The 24180-nt window shown below is 40.1% G+C and overlaps 1 protein-coding gene across 4 annotated transcripts in view; it reads right to left on the minus strand.

Moving 5' to 3' along the window:
• Window positions 1-324: 324 nt before the first annotated feature.
• The window catches only part of FAM91A1 (family with sequence similarity 91 member A1), a 56838-nt gene continuing 32982 nt past the window's right edge, over window positions 325-24180 (minus strand). For 3 of the 4 annotated variants that reach the window (XM_073330187.1, XM_073330188.1, XM_073330190.1), the window contains 8 exons: window positions 23119-23253; window positions 21151-21264; window positions 19187-19259; window positions 16905-17054; window positions 16365-16472; window positions 15789-15912; window positions 14011-14080; window positions 1000-4547 (listed from right to left, as the gene is read on the minus strand). In XM_073330187.1, coding sequence (XP_073186288.1) covers window positions 4356-4547; window positions 14011-14080; window positions 15789-15912; window positions 16365-16472; window positions 16905-17054; window positions 19187-19259; window positions 21151-21264; window positions 23119-23253 — 966 coding nt within the window. In that variant the 3' untranslated portion in view covers window positions 1000-4355. Of the gene's footprint in view, window positions 762-999; window positions 4548-14010; window positions 14081-15788; window positions 15913-16364; window positions 16473-16904; window positions 17055-19186; window positions 19260-21150; window positions 21265-23118; window positions 23254-24180 lie in introns of those variants that run through there. The other variant, XM_073330189.1, reaches the window with a different exon arrangement.

Consider the following 24180-nt stretch of genomic DNA (forward strand, 5'->3'; position numbering starts at 1 on the left):
CTTCTTGAAGAGTGGTAAAGTGAAGTGAAGAGATTTAATGTGAGCAGACCTAAAACATTTCTGAATGTTTTTGCTTGTTTCTTTGTAATTGCCATTCTGCTATAAAACAGAGTTCAGAAAGGATCAAAGAGGATTACTTTAATGAAGCAGGAATCTCATTTCTCTTCTTCCATAACTAAGCAAAAGGTCAACAGCTTTCCTATATTCAAGAACACAGGTCAACTTTCTAAAAGTCAAATACCAGCCTGAGCTTTCTGGAAGGGTTTGCAACTGGATTCAAGTACCAGAGTGCTGAGATTCTATAATGTGATAGTTACTTATTGGCCTGAATCAGCACTAAAAAAAAAAAAAAAAGATTCACACCTGAATACTTAGTTGTGTAATAATTTCAACATTTTCTGTACTCTTCAAAGCTGGTTCTGAGTGTGCTTGGTATTATCCCCTTAATTTTAAGTATGAAGTGAAGTCAGTGGGAATTAAGCATGTTTTTAAGTGCTTTGCTGAGGCCCTGAGTCACCAGGATACTAAACTATGTGAGTAGTCTCATTGCCTAAATTTACACCCACGTGTAAGTGCTTTGCTGATCAGAATCCTAATTTGAGAGCTCAATGATGCCTTAAATTAGTGTCTTTTCTGGGGGCAAATTAATGGAGGATATGGGGCCAAAGCTGGATCTCAGGAAGTTCTTTGGCTCTTCGTGGAAGAATCATGGCTGGATGGGGAGCGTCAGGGTGCAGTTTTTATGCTCCACGATCATCTCTCTAAAAACCAATGGAGAAAAGGGTTTAGGAGGAAAGATATTGCAATGACTGAACTTATCTTCTGATAAAACTAAATGTCTGAAGATTTTGCTACTACAAGATATAGTAGCAAGATATTGCCAGAGATACTCTGATAATATATTATGGAGATTACTATAATTGGTTAATGGTCCTTCAATCCATAAGTGCCACATTTTACTGCCATGTCCAGAAGAAACACATCTGAAAGGGAAAAGCATTTTGCCGTGTTTTGATCTACAACACATTTTATTTGTAAACATTTGTTACATGTGCCAATAATTTAACTGAACACAAAATTTTGTACATTTCAATATATCCTATTAACAATGTCATACAAGAAAAAAATCAACTGTATTGAGTTACAGTTGTACTTGAAAACCTTCAGAATACAAACTGTGTTAGAAACACTGAACAAGAAAAGAAAAAACGGTTTGAGAACAATGCCAGAGAGAATTTTTGAATCATTGTGTGATAGAAACCACAATGAAATCTTGTTAGTTGGCTCCTGTATCTCAAGATAAATCCAGCTAAAATACTGCTTAGGTTGACCGAACTAATTCCCAAAGCACAAAACAAACCACTTTTTTCGTTAACTTAATAGACTTCTTGGAAGGTAGATGCCTAAAATAAATTTAAAATATTATTGATTTTCCATAATTAATAAATCATTTGAAGAAAAAAGTTATATTGTCTTTATTCTTAATAACAATATCAAAAGATTATTTTGGTCTGAATGGAGGTCTTGCCGTTGTTTACACCGCATTTAAAACAAAATGTTGTACCTTGAATAAAGCCTCTGGACCATACCCAGTATCACAGTTGCAGTTGAGTTTATGATAGTTTAAGGTCTTTCTTTGGTAGTCACCTATTCAGTAAAATTTCCAAGCCTGTGGGTCTATAGTTAGGTTTCTAAATCCATCTTAAAGCACCTAAATAAGAGTAGCTTAATTTTGAAAAGCTGCCAAGTACCTGCAGCTCTTATTGTTAACCGTCAGATTTGTAGGTATTCAGCAATTCTGCTAACCAGGCTACTTTTATTTAGAAGCCTAACTTTAGGTATCCAAGTATGAATATTTAAGCCAATAATAGTGGAGAATTAAAAACAAATTTAAAAAAAAATTCTTCCATTAATTTTGAGGTTGCAGACGACAGACTTTTACATGAGCTACCATAATTGTACATATCTGTATATATACAATGTACAGGTGACAGCCGATATAAAGTTTGCTGCTAGCTAAACTACAAAAGCTCACTGCAGTATTTCAAATAATGCCTACGATACTGAAAATGTAAAGCACCACCTTCAGTATAGGTCCCTTCACTGTGTTAGACGGTGGATTAATGTCTCTTCATGTAGGATATTAATTCTCGGACAGATCAGACTATGGTCTGCTTTCTATGCTATTTCCCCCCTTACTAATATCCATAAAGAACATGTAGCATTCCTATTTTTTCTTTTTAATTTCCTTTGAAGGCAAAAAGACAGCCAGTATCAATTTAAAAATATGGACAATTTGTACATGTCCAATAAAAAAAAAGTCAACCTTTTTTATTGTAGCATACACACTAATCAACACATGAAGTCAAGCTCTGTAATATGTGCAGAATAAGCAAGTTCAGCTGCTACTGGTAAAATATAAAAGGAGAAGAGACAAACGTGAGAAGAGCATTGCACTGACCATGCTGAAGTACTTACAACTTCCAGTTTTTCAGCCGGAGAGAAAGCGCCACATTTACACTTAATAGGAATGTTAACCAAGTGAGAAATAAAGAAATAACTGAAGATTCCATTCTAATTCAACTCACTGTTCTATCACATTAGGGTGCTTCCCCCCACCCTTTTAAAACATATATCACATCAAATATTTTCTTCTTACCCTCTTATCAAACAAATACAAAAACTGAACATTACTACATTTACCATGTACAATTTCCAGCACTGCATGTTGCACAGGTTCTTGGTCCAATAATTGCTTAAACTGCAGGCAGGTGCTGACAGCATGGTTCAATTTCATTTTAAAGATAGTATATTAATGAATTCCAGTAAACAAAAAGTCATCAGAAATTTTTAGACACTAATCTTCAAAATATTCTACATACTTGTTTTCCTAGTATGCTTAACTGGATACGATGTGTTTAAAAGGGCAGGAAACAACCTTGCAGAGTTAGTATAAACTAAAATGAAGTAACACTGCACAAATTCCTCCCACCTCTAGGGAGGAAGCCTTCTAAACCTAGAAATGATTAAGTTGATATTTGTCATGAGTAGTTGATGGCTTACGGAAAACTTAAAAGAACTGTTTAAAGAAATACATCTGCCTACAGATTTTCGGCACTTTTTTCTGCATTTTTTCTTTATTGAGAACACCCACATAAAAACCAAAAGCTTTGTTCTTTTAGTATTAAGGCTTCTCCAACTGTTTATTCTGCCATTAACTTGTTTGGTTTGTGACATCACTCCTTTTCCACAGCGACGTTACAAACATAAATGAACAGCTTCCGGTGAGGAATAAGTGACAGAAGCAAAGACAAGGTGGGTGAGGTAATCTCTTTTTTTGGAGCAACTTTCGTTCATGAGACACACAAGCTTACACACTGCTCTTCTTCAGGTCTACTCTGTGTAAGCTCAAATGCTTGTGTCTCTCACCAACAGAAGTTGCTTCAATAAAAGATATCACCTCACCCACCTTGTGTGTCTAATATCCTGGGTCCAACACGACCCCAACAACACTGCATGTGACAGAAGCAAACATGCTTAAGGCGCAAAGATCCTAGTTTCATGTAAGTGCTCCAATAAAACAAGGGACAAAAGAAATACACTACTATATACGTAAACAGCTTTCTAGGAACAGAGGGAACCAAATTAATCCCTGGTGCAATTCTATTGCTCTCCATGAAATTACACAGAGGATGAAATTGACCCAATCTTTTTCTAAGATTTCCTAAAGGCATCAGTAGGATTTTATGTCTTCAAAACTTAAGACCTCATAGAAAGTGTCAATTCATTATTGTTATGTTGATTTACCAAACCAAACCTTCATCATCATCAGGCTGACCTACATAATATACAGACATCGGCAACAATTCTTAATGCCCCATAATACCACCATGATACCAGATTTTTACTATTTGAACACTACTGAAAGCCTTTCCAGAGCCAAATCTCCTACTTATAAACAGAATTCAGTAATAAAATACAAAACTAATTTATATATGAGCAACGAACATATCAAATTACTATTGCAATTTTGTGGTGACAGCATAGAAATTTAACAATAACCAGAAAGCCTAAAAAAGGTGTGTTTAGAATTATAAAAGAAATAGCGATTATCCCAAGATACAAATATAGCGCTGATAGCTGAAGAGCTTTCTGTTGCAGCCGGAAATGCGCCAATGAATAACAAGTTGTATACAGCGTGTTTCCCCAGTACTGCAACACAACACACTTAAAAACACTACTTTAATGTGGGTTATGCTGCAGCAGCAAAACACTTCTTAGTGGTTGGCAGTATAAATTAATTGTACTAGACAAAGAAAAAAGGCATTAAGTGAGCAATGCACGGTGAAACCAAACTATTGGATTTGTTCTTTAAGTACGTTTGCAATAAGAACTGGGGACGGGGACTGTCCATTCCATTCGGATAACATGCCTTCTTTGAACATTAGATTCTTGGCAGGAAGTGGAACACCCATTTCAGCAGAAGTCGGTTGTGAAAACAAACTTGAATTGGTGTCAGAGAGCAGATCCAGTGTTGAAATACCTTCCTAAAGACAAAGGGAAAAATACAATGTTTTAAAATAGGAACAAAGGACCAACAAAGGACAAAAGACTTCAAGACTAAGCTCGATAAGTTCATGGAGGGGATGGTATGATGGGATAGCCTAATTTTGGCAATTAATTGATCTTTGACTATTAGCAGTAAATATGCCCAATGGCCTGTGATGGGACGCTAGATAGGATGGGATCTGAGTTACTACAGAGAATTCTTTCCTGGGTGTCTGGCTGGTGAGTCTTGCCCACATGCTCAGGGTTTAGCTGATCGCCATATTTGGGGTTGGGAAGGAATTTTCCCCCAGAGCAGATTGGCAGAGGCTCTGGGGGTTTTTCACCTTCCTCTGCAGCATGAGGCACGGGTCACTTGCTGGAGGATTCTCTGTACCTTGAAGTCTTTAAACCACAAGTTGAGGACTTCAATAGCTCAGACATAGGTCAGGGGTTTGTTACAGGAGTGGGTGGGTGAGATTCTGTGGCCTGGTTGCGCAGGAGGTCAGACTAGATGATCATAATGGTCCCTTCTGACCTTAAAGTCTATGATTCTAAGGTGGTTTAGTACTAAAACTGGAGTTCTACTGACTCATTTAAGCCACAGATCTGCATTCTGGCGGTTCTATGAATGCTACTTTCAACCACTGAAGTTTTGAATTTTTATACAGGTAAGTGCATGTGCCACAGAACGTGTCAGGAGTTAATTGACTCTTCTGCTATGTCTACATACAAACTCTCTCGGGTCCAAGAAGGCTTTTGGAAAAATCCAAAGTAGAATTAAAAAAAACTTCAATGAGAACTCCATTTACTGGTAAGTAACTAGACACTGAAAACATAGCTGAAGCTGGTGTTTGCCCTAGTGTCAGAGTCTAATAATCTTTACAAAATTATGCTCCCTTCCCATCTTGCATGAAACCTACCTTCAGGCCCTTGTGAGCCATCTGCCCTGCAAGGAAGCATAAGGAAGTCAAAGGAACTGTACTTCTTGGGATTTCTGTATGTTGTTCCTCTGCAAGGCAGACTCTTTATATTCGTCTCCTACTCTTATCCTTAGGCTTTCTTTTTTTCCAGACTGCCATCTATGCTGGGAACACCCTCAAAAGCAAGATGATCACCCTCTCTCATTCAAACACCTCTAAACCATTTCCACAAAGCCCATTAGTAATGCTGCTCCATTTCATTAAATTCATCGTGTCTCACCAATCAAAAGTCATTCTAAGATAGAACCCTTCTCTGTCAGTTTTGCACCTCTTACCTGATTTGTATTGGCTATTTAAGACTATACACTCATCAGAGCAGGAACCACATCATCCTTGATAATTTGTACAAGAAACACATTGTTGGCATTTAAATATCAATGCATGTGTAGATATATTTATTTCTCACATTCTGATTAGTGTGAAGAGGTGGGAGGCAGGGGGGTTGTAGTCACTTCCACTTTTTCATTCCTGGAATCCTTACCCAAAAGTATTTCATCACTTAACTCCCTAGCACACCCCCACATCTCTCTCATTATGTATTATGGCTTTATATGATTTCATGTGCAATGTATTTTATAAATACAAAACCATTTGTATTTTACATGCCAGATACGTGGATCGTTCTACCGATTTCTGATTACACCACCAGATAATAATCTCCATCATTTAGTACCCCCTTCTAGTTCTTGCTGGTTTCCAGTGCTCCTTGCATATGGATACAAAATTTAGAATGTTAAGATCCTTCATGTTTGGTCTTCAAATTTTATCTTCTGAAATGCTATGTATGTTGGAATTACATCACAGGACATTTGAATTAAGCAAAAAGCTCCTTCTCTTCCTTTTCTAACGAGTTTAAAGCAAGGCTTGTGTAGGAGTTCAATTCTCTTCAGTCTAAGAAACAGGTATCTAATCCAAATAGGCTTTCTTCACAAAAGGAATTTCAGTGCTCTGAAAATCTTAAACTCTTCTTTGTCCATCAGCACATTAAGTCAGTTCACCAGTATCAATCTTCTCATGTGTGCTACAAGTTCCCAAAGGACCTCAAAGACCTCTCGCACTGCTGCCATCTTTGTCTGGGCTGAGGCTAATTTAATGCACCTAGTTGGAAATACTGTTTGACACTCCAGGAGGAATCTGCTTCAAGAAGAAATGAAGGTTACTTTCTTGAGGTTACTTACCTGGAGTTCTTTCAGGTTGGCACATGGCCCATCTACAACTGCTAGTAGCAAATATCTCCAACAGATGGAGACAGAACTTTAGATGGGGAGGGCTCTGAGTTACTACAGTGAATTCTTTCCAGATATCTGGCTGGTGGGTCTCGTCGACATGCTCAGGGTATAACTGATCACCATCTTTCTATCAGGAAGAAATTTCCTCCCAAGTCAGACTGGCAGAGACCTTGGGGGTGAGGGGTTGCCTTCTTCTGCAGCATGGAACATAGGTCACTTGCTCGTTTCAACGAGAGTAAATGGTGGATTCTCTGTATTTTTAAATCTTTAAATCATGATTTGAGGAATTCAGTAACTCAGTCAGAGGATATGAATCTATTACAGGAGTGGGTGGATGAGGTTCTGTGGCCTGAAATGTGCAGGTCAGGCTAGATGACCATGATGGTTCCTTCTGGCCTTAAAGCCTAGGAGTCTATGAGATGATGGATTTATGGATAATGCGCCAACCAGTGCAGCCTAACGGTAGAACCTTCTCCAAGCAGTGCCTGTTGGAACACACATGCGCCCTCTCCTCACTCTTGAACGTTCTGAGGGTGAGGATATAAAAGGGGGCACTGGCACTTTACTGCCTTAGTTCTTTCTGAGGCTGACCCAGAGAAACCAGGATAGGACTCTGAGGAATTGTGTGTGGGATGTGTGAATATGCAGAGTCATCTTGAAGAACTCTGGTTATTAGTAAATAACCTTAATTTCTCCTTCGAGTGGCTCTGCATATTCCCACTTATGGGTAGTTTGGCAAGTGATACTGTAAACTCAGGAGGAGGGAAGAGAGTCCTAATTAATTAACTGCTCTACCAAATCTAGCATCTTCTCTTGAAGCCAAATCCAAAGCATAATGTTTAGTAAACGTATGGACTGACTTCCAGGTAGCAGCTTTGCAGATTTCCCCAATAGAAACATGTTTAAGACAAGCCCTAGAATTCTTACAGGAGTGCTAAGTGTTGTCACTCTTGTCTGAGAACAAGGTCCAGCCAGCAAAGGGCAAATCAATTTAACCGGCTTCGTCATTTTTGTGTAGTTCCTCTTTTTTAAGTTAAATGGTATTGTGGTGGGTTTCTTTAGTATTTTCTCCCTACCAGGATGTTAAATTTAATTACATTATGATCATTAATACTGAGTGCTTCAGCCATATTCATCTTTTGGATCAGATCCTGTGCTTGTCTAAATCAAGAATTGCCTCTCCCCTTGCAGATTCCAGGACAAGCTGCTCCATGCAGCAGTCATTTACGGTGTCTAGAAATTTTCTTTGCATCCCTTCCTGAGGTGACATATAGACAGTCATTCTAAGGATAGCTGAAATCCCCCATTATTATTGTGTTTTTTGCCTCTGTAGCCATTCTTCACTGTCACCATCCTGGTCAGGTGATCAGTAGTATATTATATTGCTATATTCTTATTGTTCAAGCACAGAATTTCTGTCCATAGAGATTCTGTGGTACAGTTTGATTCATTTAAGATTACTATATTTGACTATGCTTCCTTTACATATAGTGCCACTCCCTCACCAGTAAAAAAAACAACGAGGAGTACTTGTGGCACCTTAGAGACTAAAATTTATTTTGGCATAAGCTTTCATGGGCTAAAACCCACTTAATCAGGATGGCCCATTTCAAACAGTTGATTATCACTACAAAAGGTTTTTGTTTTTTTTCCCTCCTGCTGATAATAGCCCACCTTAATTAATTGGTCTTGTTACGGTTGTTATGGCAACACCCATTGTTTCATGTTCTCTCTGTATATATATCTTCCTACTGAATTTTCCACTGCATGCACCCGATGAAGTGGGTTTTAGCCCACAAAAGCTTATGCCCAAATAAATTTTAGTCTCTAAGGTGCCACAAGTACTCCTCAGGTTTTTTTTTTTGCTGATACAGACTAACACGGCTACCACTCTGAAATCCCTCACCAGCGTGACCTACTTGGTCATTCCTATATATTTGGTACCATGGTATAATGGTGTCCCATTGATTATCCTCATTCCACCAAGTTTCCATATTGCCTGTGACAGGGTCGGGCCAGATGGCTACAGAAGAGTAACACAAGGCAGATATATTAGCCCCAGGCTAAGTAGGTCCCCTTTCCCTGGGTAAGGTAACAGGGGCGGTTCCAGAACAATCAGGAACCTTCTGGAGACAATTAAGACAGGCTGATTAGAACACCTGCAGCCAACCAAGAAGCTGCTAGAATCAATTAAGGCAGGCTAATCAGAGCACCTGAGTTTTAAAAAGGAGCTCACTTCTGTTTGTGGTGTGCGTGTGAGGAGCTGGGAGCAAGAGGCACTAGGAGCTGAGAGTGAGAACGCGGACTGTTGGAGGACTGAGGTGTACAAGCATTATCAGACACCAGGAGGAAGGTCCTATGGTGAGGATAAAGAAGGTGTTGGGAGGAGGCCATGGGGAAGTAGCCCAGGGAGTTGGGCACAGCTGTTCCAGGAGGCACTCTAGACAGCTGCATTCCACAAGGCCCTGGGCTGGAACCCGGAGTAGAGGGTCGGCCCAGGTTCCCCCAAATCCTCCCAACTCCTGGTCAGACACAGGAGGAGTCAACCTGGACTGTGGGTTCAGAAAAACAGCCAAGCTGAGGGCTGCTGTGAAGCTCCAAGGCGAGCAAATCCGCCAATAAGCGCAAGATCCACCAAGGTGGAGGAGGAACTTTGTCACAATCCATATCCTCATTTAATGCCAGGCACTCTAGTTCACCTATCTCAGTATTTAGACTTCGAGGATTTATATAGAAGCACTTTTACATTTTGTCAATATTCAGTTGCTTAACTTCATGTGTTCTATTTCAATGGGACTCTTACATTGATTGTTCCTCACTAGTTCCTACATCCACTTTACCAACTTCTTTCCTATCCTCTTTACTAGGATATAGAGTTTCCCCTTTAATAAATTTATCTCTAAGGGATGTCTCCTCCGCAAATCATATGCTGCTGTGCACCTGTCAGTTTTCCCCCAGCTCTTAGTTTAAACAAAAAAAAAAAAAAGTCTTCTACAACCTTTTTAATTTTACATGGCAACAATCTGCTTCCATCTGGATTTAGGTGGAGCCCATCCTTCTTGTATAGACTCCTCCTTTCCCCAAAAGTTCCCTAGTTTCTAATAAAGGGGTTTAATAAACTTAAAACCGCCCTCACTACACCACTGTCTTCATCCATTGAGACCCTGCAGTTCTGCCTATATTTCCAGCCCTGAGCATAGAACTGGAAGGATTTCAGAGAATGCTACCATGGAGGTTCTGGACTTTAATTTCTTATCTAGCAGCCTAAATTTGGCTTCCAAGACCTCTCTCCTATCTTTCCCTTTGTCAGCGGTACCTATGTGTATCACAACCACTGGCTCCTCCCCTTAAGTCTGTCTAGATGTCTCAGGAGATCTACAACTTTGCACTTGGCAGACAATTTATCATGTGGTTCTCCCAGTCATCACAAACCCAACTATCTATATTTCTAATAACTGAATTGCTATTACCTGGCTCTTCCTAGTATCTCAGGATCTCTCCCTAGGAGGGGTGTCCTCAGTGCAAGAGGATACCATGACACCATGTGGAAGGAGTGTCCTAACTAAGGGATTGTTTCCCTTGGCTCCAGATGTTCTCCTCCACTCAGACTTTCATCCTCCTCAACAGCACAAAGGCTGTCAGACTGGGAGTGGGACTGTTCTACTGTGTCCCTGAAAGTCTCGTCTGTGTACTTCCATCTCCCTTAGTTCTTCCAGTTCAGCCGCTCTGGCCTCAAGTGTCTCTACAGTGAATCCGAGGCCCATGAGCTGCTTGCACAAAAATGCCACTTGCCCACAAGACAGATATTCATACATGCTGCATTCAGTGCAATAAACTGGATAGCCTCCACTCTGCTGCTGGATTTCTGCCTGCATTATATTTACTCTTGCAGGGTTTTTGGTTTTATTTGGGGCGGGGGCAGAATTGGCCTAAGTTTAGAGTAGGTTTGTTACATGTAGCGGCCTCCTACACTCCCTCTCTAAACTCCCTCACAAAATTCCCATTTGCTGCTCCTATTCACTATCTCCTTTGGTCATTTAGGAGCTGGCTTTTGAAAGCCTTGTTCTCCCTGAGATGATCTCCTCTGATCATCTGGTAACTTTTGCACAAGTTATCTACTGCCAGGTAATTAGTCACCCTAAATCACTAAAACAAAAAAACCAAACAAAAACCCGACCTTTTCTCCCTCTCTCCTATCTGGAGTCGAACAGGCTTAATCAGACCTGAATCTATTACTGGCTGCTGCAACCAGCAGGGAATTTGGCACAGGTGAGTATGAAAATATGAACATGCCTCATGCAGTACTTCAGAGAATTTGTCAGTTTTCTTAAAGATAAGCTGACAAGAAGCCAGGGTAGCCCAAACTGCTTCAGCAGGTTGCAAGAAACCTTCCAACATACGTAAAAACATCCCCTTCCTGAAAGGACCACCAAGAATGTCAAATACTGGATGTGATGCCACTTCCACAGCAACTGAAGGCAAGTTCAAAGTAGATTCCATATGATATATTAATTCATAAAATAGTAAAGCATCCTCAGAAGGAGAAGACAGAGAAGCAACACCAACATGCTCATCAGGTGAAATATCAGGTTCAAATTTTTCACCCACCTAACCATGCTCAAAAAGAGGAAGTAACTCTTCATTTTCTTACTCAGAAAGTATCAGGCACCACCATGTGAGCTGCAGACATATCCGGTGGAATCAGATCCAAAAATTTCCCAGAAGATGGATCCTTATTAGTTGGAATATCACTACTTCATCCATACGGAGGATGACTCAAGAACTCTTGCAGCACAGCCCAATAAGACCACAGACCTGCCAGTCTCTCCAATAATTGGGACCTGGGATCATATACATAGGATGAGGCAGCAGAAACTGTCCAAGAGGTTGAGGAAATCCAGACTTAGATGGCATGAATATGGACAATTGAGACCTTTCAACTCTCCCTCTATCCTCTTCTAACCGTGGATTCAACCTCTATTCCACTATTGATCTCACCGGAGATAGCAACGGCACTGGAGGATGCCTAAAAGCGGAGAAGGATCTGTTTGGCAATCCTCAAGGAGTCTTAAGAGGGAGAGGCAAAGATGGCTCTGTGAAAAAACTCACAATATCTTCCATTTTACCTTTTTCAGGTGAAAGGGATTTAGACCTCAGAACCAATGAAGGCTTCCTCCTCCTTCTCACTCTGAGCAATCACTCACTCAGATCCAACCAACAGTCAGATGTCATATTGAGAGCATGCCAGCACAATAATAGTCTTCTTCTGATCAGACATTGGCACTGGAGTTAATACAGGCAATGGTGCTGGTCTGACAGGCTTAGGAATCATCAGAGCTGGAGAGGGGCTCAACTCTGTAATCCTGAAACATGAAGCCAAATGCGGAATAGACTTAGGTCTCAGAGACTGAACCGCAGAAGACATATCCAAATCAGACAGAACCAATAAATCTGATCCACAACATTTGGCACTGCTGACAGTGACTGACTTCTCCCTGCCTTTTTGATTTGGAACTGCGACAGTCAGAACAAACAGCCTAATCATAGGGTCCTTAGCTATCAGTTGAACAGACAGGGCCCTCCAGCTCAGATGGAGAGGAGCCTCCAGAGGAGAAAGACGTCTCTTCTCCGCTGCTGGAGTTCAGACCCAACAGCAACCGCTGCAGCACCCGAGATCTGGACAGACTGCCAGAGCTGCCGGTCGCTGGAGACACCAAGGAATTGTTGGGGCTGCCATTAACTGTTTATCCCAGAGAGACTGACGATGACCCCCGAGACCCAGAAGTGTAGGAAGTAGCCCAGGGGAGCCAAATATAGTTCGGTTGTGTTCCTGACTGACAGCTGGCCAACGTATTGCAGCCAGGTTTCCCCACTGACCCAGTGGCGGACCACTCCGCCACTGTTAGGGCCCTGGGCTGGGACACGGTGGAGTCAGGTGGGCCCACATCACCCTACCCCTGGGGTGGCAGCCTCCCCACCATAGGCCAAGAGGCCTGCGTTTGTTGGCGGTCGGCCAGAGCCAGAACCCCCGACTGTTTTCTGCCCCACTCTGTTTGCGCTTATTGCTCTGTCCTGACTACAGGCCAGAGCATCCGGACTTTGCTGCCGTGCCCTGTCTGAGGGCCTGGCATATAGACTTGCTGCCCCATCCTGTTTGAGGGTCTGGGCTAACAGACTCATTACTGCTCTTTTCTGAATACCAGCCAGAGCCTCTTTGCTGCCCCGCACTGTCTGAGGGCCAGGGCTTATAGACATTGCTGCTCTACCCTGATTGTAGGCTAGAGCCCTCTAATTGTTTGGTGCCTTGGCCAGTCGGAGGACCATGGCCCCTAGACTCACTACTGTGTTACCCCGCCAAGTGGCGGAGACCCCGTGCGAATTCCCCCCAAACGGTGCCCTTCCAGAGGGCTTGTAGCAAGGGGGTGTGGCCTCTCTTCCAGACGGATGGAGGGACAGCTGCAACCGCCTTACAAGTACCAACGGACATAGGAAAGAACTTGTCAACTACTGTATATGAGGATACACATGTGCATATCATAGAATTTCAACAAGTTGGATGCTTACATGGCAACTGTAGAAATGCTGAGGCATTGTAGAGGAAATACCAAGGTAAACATGCTACATCAATGCGCTTAAACAAAAAGTCTTCCAAAACATAGCCAAGAGTTTTACGCATTTTCTCTTTAACATTAACTCATCACTACATTGTTTACATGAAGAAACACACCAGACTTCTTCAAGTAATAAAACTAGAATTTAACAGCATGTTTCATCTATCACTCAGACTTGGCTAAATTTAGGACATGAGATTTCATTACCAAACAATGACAGTTTTAAATAAAAATATTTCTCTTAAAAGGGATATGGTTCAACTTGATATTTAGAAGATTACTAAGTAGCACCTGAGGCTACACTTGCCCAGAGTCCCTTAATAATATTTAGGAGGTTATAAGCATGTTTCAAATCTCTCTCTCTCCTTTTGCTGTGAAAACCCATACAGAACAGGGGAAACTGATTATATACGGAGCAGAGCAGTGATAACATACCAAGTATAAAACCAAACAATGGTATTTTCCCCTCTTATTTCAATGAAAATTCAGAAAATAATGAGATTTTTAATATGACAATGTCTTTAATAGCTCTATAATTAAAAAATGAATAAGCTACAAACTTCTACACAACATTTAACAAAAAAGCCAAAACCAAAAGACAGACCATGCAGAAGTTCCTACATTTTGATTTTTTTCCCTTACCTGGAATGAATAAACAAAGTTAAGAACCTGTAGAGACAGCTTTCTACTGGAATGCAAGAGTTTTTGAAGGCTGTCAAAATGAAAAAAGGAAAAGCTGTAAAACGTAGCAGGTGTCTAAAAAAGTGCACGTGTGCTGATACATATTGTTACTGTAGTGGACTAGAATACCAGGCTCACGATCTTAAGAGCAGCTCTAATGGTTCTTAACACCACTTGTTAAAATAAAACAGAATAATGTAATACTATCATTGTAGAAGAGGTAAATTGCTAACTAAACTCCAACCCCCCACTCCCTGCTTTTAACTACATGGGTTTTGTTCCATTCAACAAGTGAATATCCAATTTCCTGAAGCTATTTATGTTTGTTACTATGATAAAAAGGTGTGGTTGAAAGTTTTACTCAATATGTATAATGTACATGAAGCATGAATAATATATTAAATTTTATTCTTGCTTCTTATGCTAGACCGTTCTAAAAAGGTATGCTATACAGTGGTTCTTAGCGTAAGTTACTTCTTAAAATGCAACACAGCAAAAGCTCCAAAAAAGGTGACAAGCAACCTATTTACCTGTAAGATCCTCACCACAGAGGGCTATTAGGGAAACGTTTTCAAATGGCCGTAACACAGCCTCTAAAATTGTGCCCCTAAATCAGACACATTTTGCCAAGAAAAGATGAACTATAATGAAAAGCCACCTTCGAAATGAGGAATACAAATCAGTGGCCATCACTTAAGTCCATAAGATTTTGTTATAGTGCATAAGAACTGCCTTCCCAAAATCAAATGCAGTAAAGCTACTACATTATTAGCTCTTACGGAATTTGAGTTTTGCTGGTATTTCGATGATGAGAGGATAGCTTGTGTAAAGGCTCTCTATGGCTACTTCCCTCTGCCCTTTCCCTCTACAAAGGACTATATTTATTCACACATAGAGAAGCCACCATTAATTTAAGAAATATAATCTAATCAAAGGTGCTGCATTTCAGTGAAACTGTTCCAATTAAATTGTCTGTCAGAGACCTCATTGAACAAGAGATGAAAAAATTACCATCAGAAATCCCATTTCCCATCGTCTCCAAAGTAAAATAAAATTCCTTTAAAAAAACATTTTGCTTTATTAATCAATTGCAATGTGAAGTTTAATCTACAATAAAGATAGATTGCAAGGCATGATTTTAAGTAGGCTAATCTCCGCTCATACACCACATACATCAGTGGTTCTCAAACTAGGGCCGCTGCTTGCTCAGGGAAAGCCCCTGCCAGGCCGGGCCGGTTTGTTTACCTGTCGCGTCTACAGGTTCAGCCGATCGCAGCTCCCACTGGCCGCGGTTTGCCACTCCAGGCCAATGAGGGCTGCAGGAAGGGCGGCCAGCACATCCCTTGGCCCGTGCCGCATCCCGCAGCCCCCATTAGCCTGGAGTGGCGAACTGCGGCCAGTGGGAACCGCGATCAGCCGAACCTGCAGACGCAGCAGGTAAACAAACCGGCCCAGCCTGCCAGGGGCTTTCCCTGAACAAGCAGCGGCCCTAGTCTGAGAACCACTGCCATACATTATGGTATGATGCCCACGCTGACAATAGCAGCCAAATATTCCTAGGGCTTGAGCTATGATCAATGAGCTATGGGAATGTATATTACAGCAAGTATCTTGGAGCCTAAAAGTGACTCCTACAATGTAATAACATGATACAGTACTACAGTTTCAAACTTTAATTTATTGCATTGCCAAAGCACAGATAAGTTCTGCACACAATGGCTGTGCAAAAGAAACCTCACCTTTCTTTTCTACATAGTCCATGGGTAGCAATTTTTCTGCAGACTTTCCGGTTTAATTCCGAGCTAAACAGTGGAATTCCAAAGCATAATTCCAGGGGAACCCATTCCAGTTCTGTTGTGGGAACTACAAGATATAAACAAGAGACTAAAATGTTTTCTGAAGAGAACAGTAAATTGACCCTGAAAATTTAACCCCGGATCAGTTCTCTCTAAAAAAAATAAAAATTGAGTCAGTAGCTAAACTGTACCAAAAGGTTCCTATCTCCCATTCTTTATAAAACTTACACAGTATTTACAAGACAGAACACTTCAAGCAATTCTGAGCCAAACAAAGATTCTTAATAGGTCTGCATTAAAACATATTAACAGTATTGCACTATCCATACATCAATGTGTCAAATACATTACGTTTTTTTTTTAATGTGTACTATTTGCTTAAAACACAGCACTGGAGACATTAGGCAATGCTTGTATTGTGTGTTTAGATACTTTAATACTAGATTTCTGACTGGACAGAAATATCTAAGGGAGATTTTATCTTCCAGTAAATAATATAGGTCATTTGTAAGATCTTACCTTCAGGACTTTGCTTAGCTGCAGAATCCACAGATGTGTCTTCAACAACAATTTCAAATGATTCTGTGCTCCCATTTACATCAGATCCTGATGCCAATTCAAGCTCACCTAAATTTAAGATATTTAATAATATTTAGATGAACATAAGCTTAGTTACCTCCTGATGTACAGAATATATAAATTTTACTCATATGTGATGTATTGATAATGAACACAAAGTACCTCAAACTATTTACCTAAGGACAGTAATCTAGATGCATGGCATAAAGGAATAAAGAAAAACACAAGGATCTTACTTGGATCTAGTTTGACACTAAAATAATCAAAGGAAACTAGGGATCTCCATCGCTTCTACTTAAATAGAGTTTTGTTTTCAAAATAAAACATTAAAGAGCTGATGGTTTTAAGAGAAGATTTCGTTTTGTACTTATTTCTATATTCTAAACAATAAATTTATACACCTTGATTTTTGTTTAAAAGGGGCATATGAATTCAAAGAAATTGACCGCCAAAGACAAATAGTCTTCACTGCTGACTAACCTTTTCCATCAGAAGCATCACTCAGCTTTCTGTTTGTGTGTCGACTGGAAGGATTCAACATGGTAACATACCCACAAAAATGCTGCAAATCCACTTTGTCGCTTAATATTCTCAATGCTTTATGAACACCCATATTCACACGAGAGAAGTCTAGCAGAGAAAAGAAGCACACAAGTTTGCCTTTGCATCACTGCAAGAAGGTAGTAGAGCAACCATAGCACCACTACAGTTAATATCCAGGAAGTCAGGGCTAGACTTCTGATGGCGGTTCATTTAGGCATTTGGAGATTTCCCTTTCTTTTGTAGCTCCTAGGTTCAGATATCATGATGGTGGGTATGATATGGGAAACTGGGTAAATGGATCGCTTCTTCTTCCCCATTCCAAAAACAACATAGTACCTTAAGATACAGTGGCAAGGAGGGAAGAGAGAATGCAAGAATTAGTGGGTACCATTTTCCCCACACCTTCAGCTAGATGGCAGAGTGCAGCAATTTCAATGCTGGGCCTCACTGATGTCCATCTCTTCCACTAAGATGCAATCTGGATCTTCCACAGTACTTTGGCCCAGAGTTTATGTGAGGTACGTTATGAAGCACAAGATAATACTGCAGTGCTCCCAGGTTTTGAGTCTGGTCATGGAGGAACTACTGGCATCAACAGCTAGATGTCAAAACCCAGAATGAGAAAGGGGGGGTGAGAAAGATCCCTCTGGTTTTCAGCTCAAAACTTTTCACTTGAGGATCAAGGTGAAAGGATGTGGGCCACTTTGCCAAAGACCAAAAGGAGAAGTGAATGTAGGAAATAGCTCATTGTAAACCTAAAACAAATAAACTGGATTTAGACTCAGATCAGGAAACTAATGGATGGTTTATGCTGGTTTGTATTTTGTCCAGCACCAATCCACAGTTTCAGGTGTTAAATCTCATACTTTGTACTTGGGAATGGGGGTTGTCCGTAACTCTGAACAAGACATTACGGATTTCAGCCACTGGGAGGGGCGGGGGATTGCAGTGGGGGACTGGGGCTGCAGCCGTAGAGACGTGTCAAAGCTTCTGACTCTCAGGAGCACCAGGGCTCAGGGATTTAGACGTGGAGGGAGTTCAGGGGCTCGAGGCTTCAGGCCCTGCAGCTCCACTCCCAGTTTCAGCCTCGTGGGGGGCACCAGGGTTCGGGGCTTCTGCCCCAGGATGGATGGCAGAGCTTCAGCCCCGCGGCTCTGTTCCTGGCTTCTGCCCGGGGGGAGGGGGGCGGGAAGAGGAGGGAAGAAGAGGACGCTGGGGCTTGGGGCTCCCCACAGCTCTGCTCCCGGTTTCGGGGGGAGGGGGGAGCTGGGGCTCGGCGCTTTAGCTATGGGGGAAAAGCACTGGGGCTGAAACCGACACTTCCCTGTGGGACTGAAGCCCTGAGCCCCAGGGCTAAAGCCCCAAGGCAGTAAAGTATTTGCTGTCTGTCTGATTACTTCTGGGTCCACAGGGTATCCGGTTGACCTGTAAGTCCATAACTCTGGTGTTCGTATCTTTGAGGTTCTACTGTACATGACCATCATCTTCCTCTCCACCCCCTTTAAACTTCAAAATGATTGACTAAGACAAGTTTAAGAAGCACTTCACAATCAGTAAATTTCTGCTTCACTAAAAGTAATTGTGCTTGTGCAGACCTTGAAAGTGAAGATTAGGAAATTTAAAAGGGACATCATTAACTTGGAACTTTTTAAAAAAAAAAAAACAAAAAAACGCTGTGTTCAATTTTTTATTTTCTGTATTACAGTCATGCTCCAGAGTAATAGTCAAGATAGTTTAGCTGAATGCACAACTAGGAGCTCACCATCTGCCTAGATGTTTTCATCTGGCAGTGTTCTGTAGGCAACACAGGAGTGACAAGTCTTGTGGAGAATAAGGTAGATTTAAAATTTTTTTCAATAAACTTGCATGCAACACAAAGAGCAGCTAGGAGGTGCATGTACAACCAATGATGGGCAATAAAAGCTGGTGTTGTCCCAGTAAGTTTATGCAGGGAAAGAAAGAGGGCCAGTAAATTAATTGGAAGTTGGGGTAATGGTCACAATAAGACTATCTTCCTCTACATTTACAGCAGCACCCTGTGGACACTATGTAAGGATCCCTTCAATTTTCTCTTCCAAGTTTAATCAATAGCTAGTAACATTGTAATCCTCTGCTATTAGAAAGTGGGCATCAATATATTTAGTTTAGCCTCGCCATACAAGGTAATTGTACAATAGCACTGAAGTCTTTGTTGCAGAATTCACATTAAAGACAGTTACCTCCTTGCTGTTCTGCTTCCTCAAATGGGAAAGGAATATGCATAGTTTCCCCCATTCCGTGCATGCCATGTCCCTGAACACCAAGAAATTAAAGTCAGGGAAAGAAATCCATATATACTACTAGAGCTTGCATTGATTTCTTAGTTCTACTTGTTCTCTATTGTTTAAGAAAGGCCAGATTGGTAACGCTAATGTAACAAACAAGTAGACCAGATAAGACGCTTATATACTGAAGATTGTGGTTAGTAATTTTAAACAAATATTAATGTAAGTAACTCAAAGTTAAAATGTAATAAAGGAGGAACAGTTAGCTTTGTGTTTTACTAATCATAACTACAAAGTTTAGCGTCATTGTTAGTTTCAAAGTGGCATCACAGCATGGAGACCCTCATCCACAGAAATGCTCAAATAATTGCTTTTCTTTTTCACTAAGGCTCTTACAGGTGAAGCATTTGGTGGTATATACAATATGAAAGTTACTTAATGTAATCCTAAATGCTCGCTTATTTGAGTTACTACTTTTTCTTTCAGTTGTTTTCTATATCTCAAAGATTTTAGCTAAACCAATGAAAGACAAAAAAAGGATTCATACACAATGCCATACTATGGCATTTATTTTACTAAAACGTTTAAGACAAATATACCTATATATTTTTTTAAAAACCCAATGTAGTAGTTAATGTCAGTAATTTCAATAAAGAACCCTTCATTTCAGATGTTTATGAAGAGCCATAGAAATGCTCTTCACACCAAAAGCAATAGTGAATTATGTTTAGCTGTTTTTGATTTAGATACAAGACCTAAACACCAAGTAGTCTCTCAAGAGGTGCTTTTCTTAGATGAGAACATTTTCAAACAGAACTACCTCTTATCACACACCATTTTGGCCTATAACCTTAGTATTTTCCTTCACCTTGAAACTGCCTTCTCACATCTCCTAACTTGTGAATCTGAATCTCACCACTTTGCAGTATTGCTCAGGTACATCACTCTCTTAGCCCCACTTATGCCAAAACTCTTGTCTATGACCTCATCTCTCTCGTCTTTAATATTGCACCTCTCTTTTGGCCTCCCCAAGTCCCAGATGTCCAAGAGCCTTGGTTCAAGAGCCTTCTCATCAGTGACACTGGAACACTTTTTACAGTGGGGGTGCTGAAAGCCATCTAACGAAACTGCAAATCCTGTGTGCTCAAAAGCAATATAAAAAAGTACAATTCCTGCTCACACCACATGGGATTCTCAACAATCGTGAAATAATGCTAGCTTCATTCTGACAGCATACCAAACTTTTCACAGTGAAATCTGGGGGTGCTGCAGCCCTTCCGCATCCCTAGTTCCCGTGCCTGTGCTTCTCATATGCCTCTCGACATCTGAATAACCTTCATGTATCTACCTCATCAAATCCATCTCACTTGAAAACCTCTTTTCTTTATTAAAGTTGCTTAACTTATCCTTCTTTCCGAGTTAATACAGTTAAAATAATAAGAAAAGAGTCTGGAATACAGTTTGTAGGAAAGTCTGTGAACAAAAAGTTGTGCAAGAGTACAAAAACACCCTAAAAGTTAGCACAAAATTGTACTAAGATACAAATATTATATGATCAGAAAGAAATAACTGAAAACCAATAAAAAAAATTTTAGTATAGAACTCTGAAAAAACAGGCATCTACAAAGCACAATTGTGATGCATACTATACTTGTTGACTACATTTTAATACATGGACTACGTTTTAATCCATATAACTGTATATGAATCACACAACGGTTTTGGTTCAACATTTTAGTGACACAGTAATAAACAAACTCCACAATAAAGCCGGTCAAAATTTTTCTAAGTTAAAAATTTTGAAAAAATGAAGAATTTTGAAAATAATGTCACTTTTTTCAGTCACCTCTACTGTACATTACATATAAGAAAAAAATGTACTGAAATTAAGTACATTTTATCATATCCATATCAAGTACCTGAATTAGAACAGCAGAATGTGTTAAAGCATCATTCAACATTGTCAATACATTCGAAGTTAGGACTACTCCTGGGTCATGACCCCAAGATGTTATTAGTAAGCGATCATAACCCTAAAAGAAAGAAACAAAATAAAAAGCAGTAGTAATTGATTGTCCAAGTATATAAAAGTGAAAAGCTAAATCATTAGGCTAATAGTAAAGTATTACAATTAGGAAATTACTGCCAGTATTTTCAGTAATATACCATTTTATATTGTGTTATAACATCACTTTTATGCTCATGCTCCTTCTAGTGATGGAGGCAGAATTTTGAGGTTGGGGGTTTCCTAACATGCTAGTACGAACAGGATATATCTGCTGCAAAGACTTGTGACAATGTGCAGATACCACAATGTTCCTTGAGAAGGGGAGATAAAAATATTCTCATATAAATTTGGAAGGTAAGAATATGTGCTGAGAAACTTTAAATCTGCCAGCAGTACTCAAAATGATAATGGTGTTCTATCAATGTGGAGTATATCTTCAGAGAAAAATAATGACATGGAAGCACTTTCCTTTTCTCTAAAGATACGACTGTGAGAGAGCCTCATTTCAGAAGATTAAAAAGTCCTGGGAATATCTCTCGATAAAAAGTGTATATTTTTAACAAAATGCCACTGCAACAAGCAATAGTGGAAACAAGAACAACATTTTTGCATGGTAACAAAAAAAGGGTGTGCAGACAGATAAGATGTCCCAAGAAAAAATTTATTGGTATAGGACTTGAGACTATTTGGTACAAGGAAAATCCGCTATGCCAGCAAACCTCAAATCTGATTCTATAAGGAAATTTACAAAGTAACTACATAGAGCGCTTTTAAAAATATGAAAAAAAAAGCCACACCACACATTTGTGAAGTATTGAAGCTTTGGGTTAGGCCTCACAGCTAGACTCAAGATCCAGTTTGTTAGTATTATAGAACCTCTTTGTGGACTGGGTATCCACACTCACCTGACCTTTTAGTACTTTATTTTTGAGACAGGACTTTTCCCCATGCCAATTTTACAACAAAAAATAGGAATATAAAATGAGGGAGATAGAGCAAAACAAGATCTCTATGTTTTCATTCCTGATGTCTACAAACACTGATGCCAGAAACTATTGCTACTGTAGCTACATCAAAGGATGCATGCATCTCTCTGTCTATCTCCACTCACTCACAAGGCCAGTTTCTTAAATGTCTCAATTCTCTTTGGAAAGGGGGACATGAAGAATATAGAGTCCTGTATCTCAGTTTAAATTGATATTTGACCAGGAGGAGATTCTATAATTTTAATTCAGCCAAGTTTGCCTTGGCCATTGCAACTTCCACCACCAGGATTGTGTTTTCCATTTAACATCTTTGACACAGACAAAATGGTAGGAGAAAACTGCCATACCTCCTTTAATCAATCCAAAGCAGTATGAATACAGTCATCCTAATTGCAGAAGACATCTCCAAGGTGCTTCAAAAAAAAAAATCTCTGTTCTAGGACCCGAACAGTCTCCAGAATAAAGGGGATAGTCTTAACCATCTTCTCAGACTCTGAGAGAAGCACGCGTGTGAAAGATTTTTATTTTTTGTTTTGTTTGGGGGATGAAGGGAGAAGAGAGAAGATCTGATTCTCTAAGGTAGAATCCTTGCACTCTGGAGTAGAAGCCTAAATCTTTCCCAGCAAAGATATGCTTGCTCCTCATAAGTCTTCTGCTACAGCAGTCTCCTATGTGTCCAGATAGTACTCCTGAACAACCACCACCACCATCTAAAGTGTTTACTTCATACTAAGAGGATCTGCAGTATGATGTATTAAATTAAAGCTAGGGAAAGTAGCGTCAAGTTTGCTGGAACAACACTGATACAAACAGCAACAGAAGCAATGAACAGTTCCTTCGTTGGGAGAAAATTCAGGTTCCATTTGAGAGAAAAAAGAAGCATATAAACATACCTGAAAAATATCTGGAAGTTTTCTAAGCCTTGTCCCTTTAGACAGCAATAGGGATGGTGGTCCTTGACCAGTAATATGGTAAATATACAATTTGAACCAAACTGAGCTAACTTCTGGTATAGCTGGTCCAATATGCTGAAGAAAGATCAATCAAAAAATGCAAAAGCATCATTTGAATTGCAACTATTACAAGTACAATTATAGGTTAAGAAAAAACGGCAGAACTTTGTTATTTTACTAGAGTTTGGTACACTTAAATAGTAACCCTTACAAGCAGATAAGACTGGCCTCATGGCCAGCAGCTACAACACCTCACTATTACATGGTGAATCCAAGTTTTAAGATTCCAACTCAGCTGTCCCTTCATTCCCTGGGTATAACAGAAGATGGGAAGGACACTCTTGCTTGAAAGCTAGATTTGTTAAAGTTTGCTAAAGGTACAGTACATACACACCGATTAGACACTTGCTCAAACACAACACTGTAAACAAGCTGGCTGTCTTATAGAATTTGGTTACCAAGTTGACGACATTACTTACCCTTTTAATTTATACTGCACAGTACGTTTTGCTATTCTAACGTTCACTGCAGAGGTCTGATACGTGAAGCTAAGTAATACACCAAGTAAAACTCAGAAAGCAAGTTACAGTAGCTTCACAGATGATTATATAATGCACTTTCCTAAATTATTGAAAGCTGATCCCCCTTCTGGAAAATTAAGCCTATGGCACCCCTTCTCCCACAGCCCTGGCATATGTTGTGAATGGGGTATACATCTTAATTTATTTACCATTCAGGATTGTTTTAGTTATTTATTTTTAATGAAAGCTGACAACCTGGAGAACACATCAGAAATCTTCTTACAGCCTCCCCACACATTTAGTTCTTCAGACACCCCCAGGGGGACATGCCCCAGCATTTGGGAAAAATTGACAGAATGTGTCATGTGATGGCAAGTCAACAATTAAAACACTGTAGCGCTTTAATGAAGATGCTCTAAGCCAGCAGTTCTCAAACTATGGGGTGGGCCTCCCAAGGGAGATGCGGGTATGCATCAAGGGA

Source organism: Lepidochelys kempii, chromosome 2, assembly GCF_965140265.1.
Source record: "Lepidochelys kempii isolate rLepKem1 chromosome 2, rLepKem1.hap2, whole genome shotgun sequence".
NCBI lineage: Eukaryota > Metazoa > Chordata > Testudines > Cheloniidae > Lepidochelys > Lepidochelys kempii.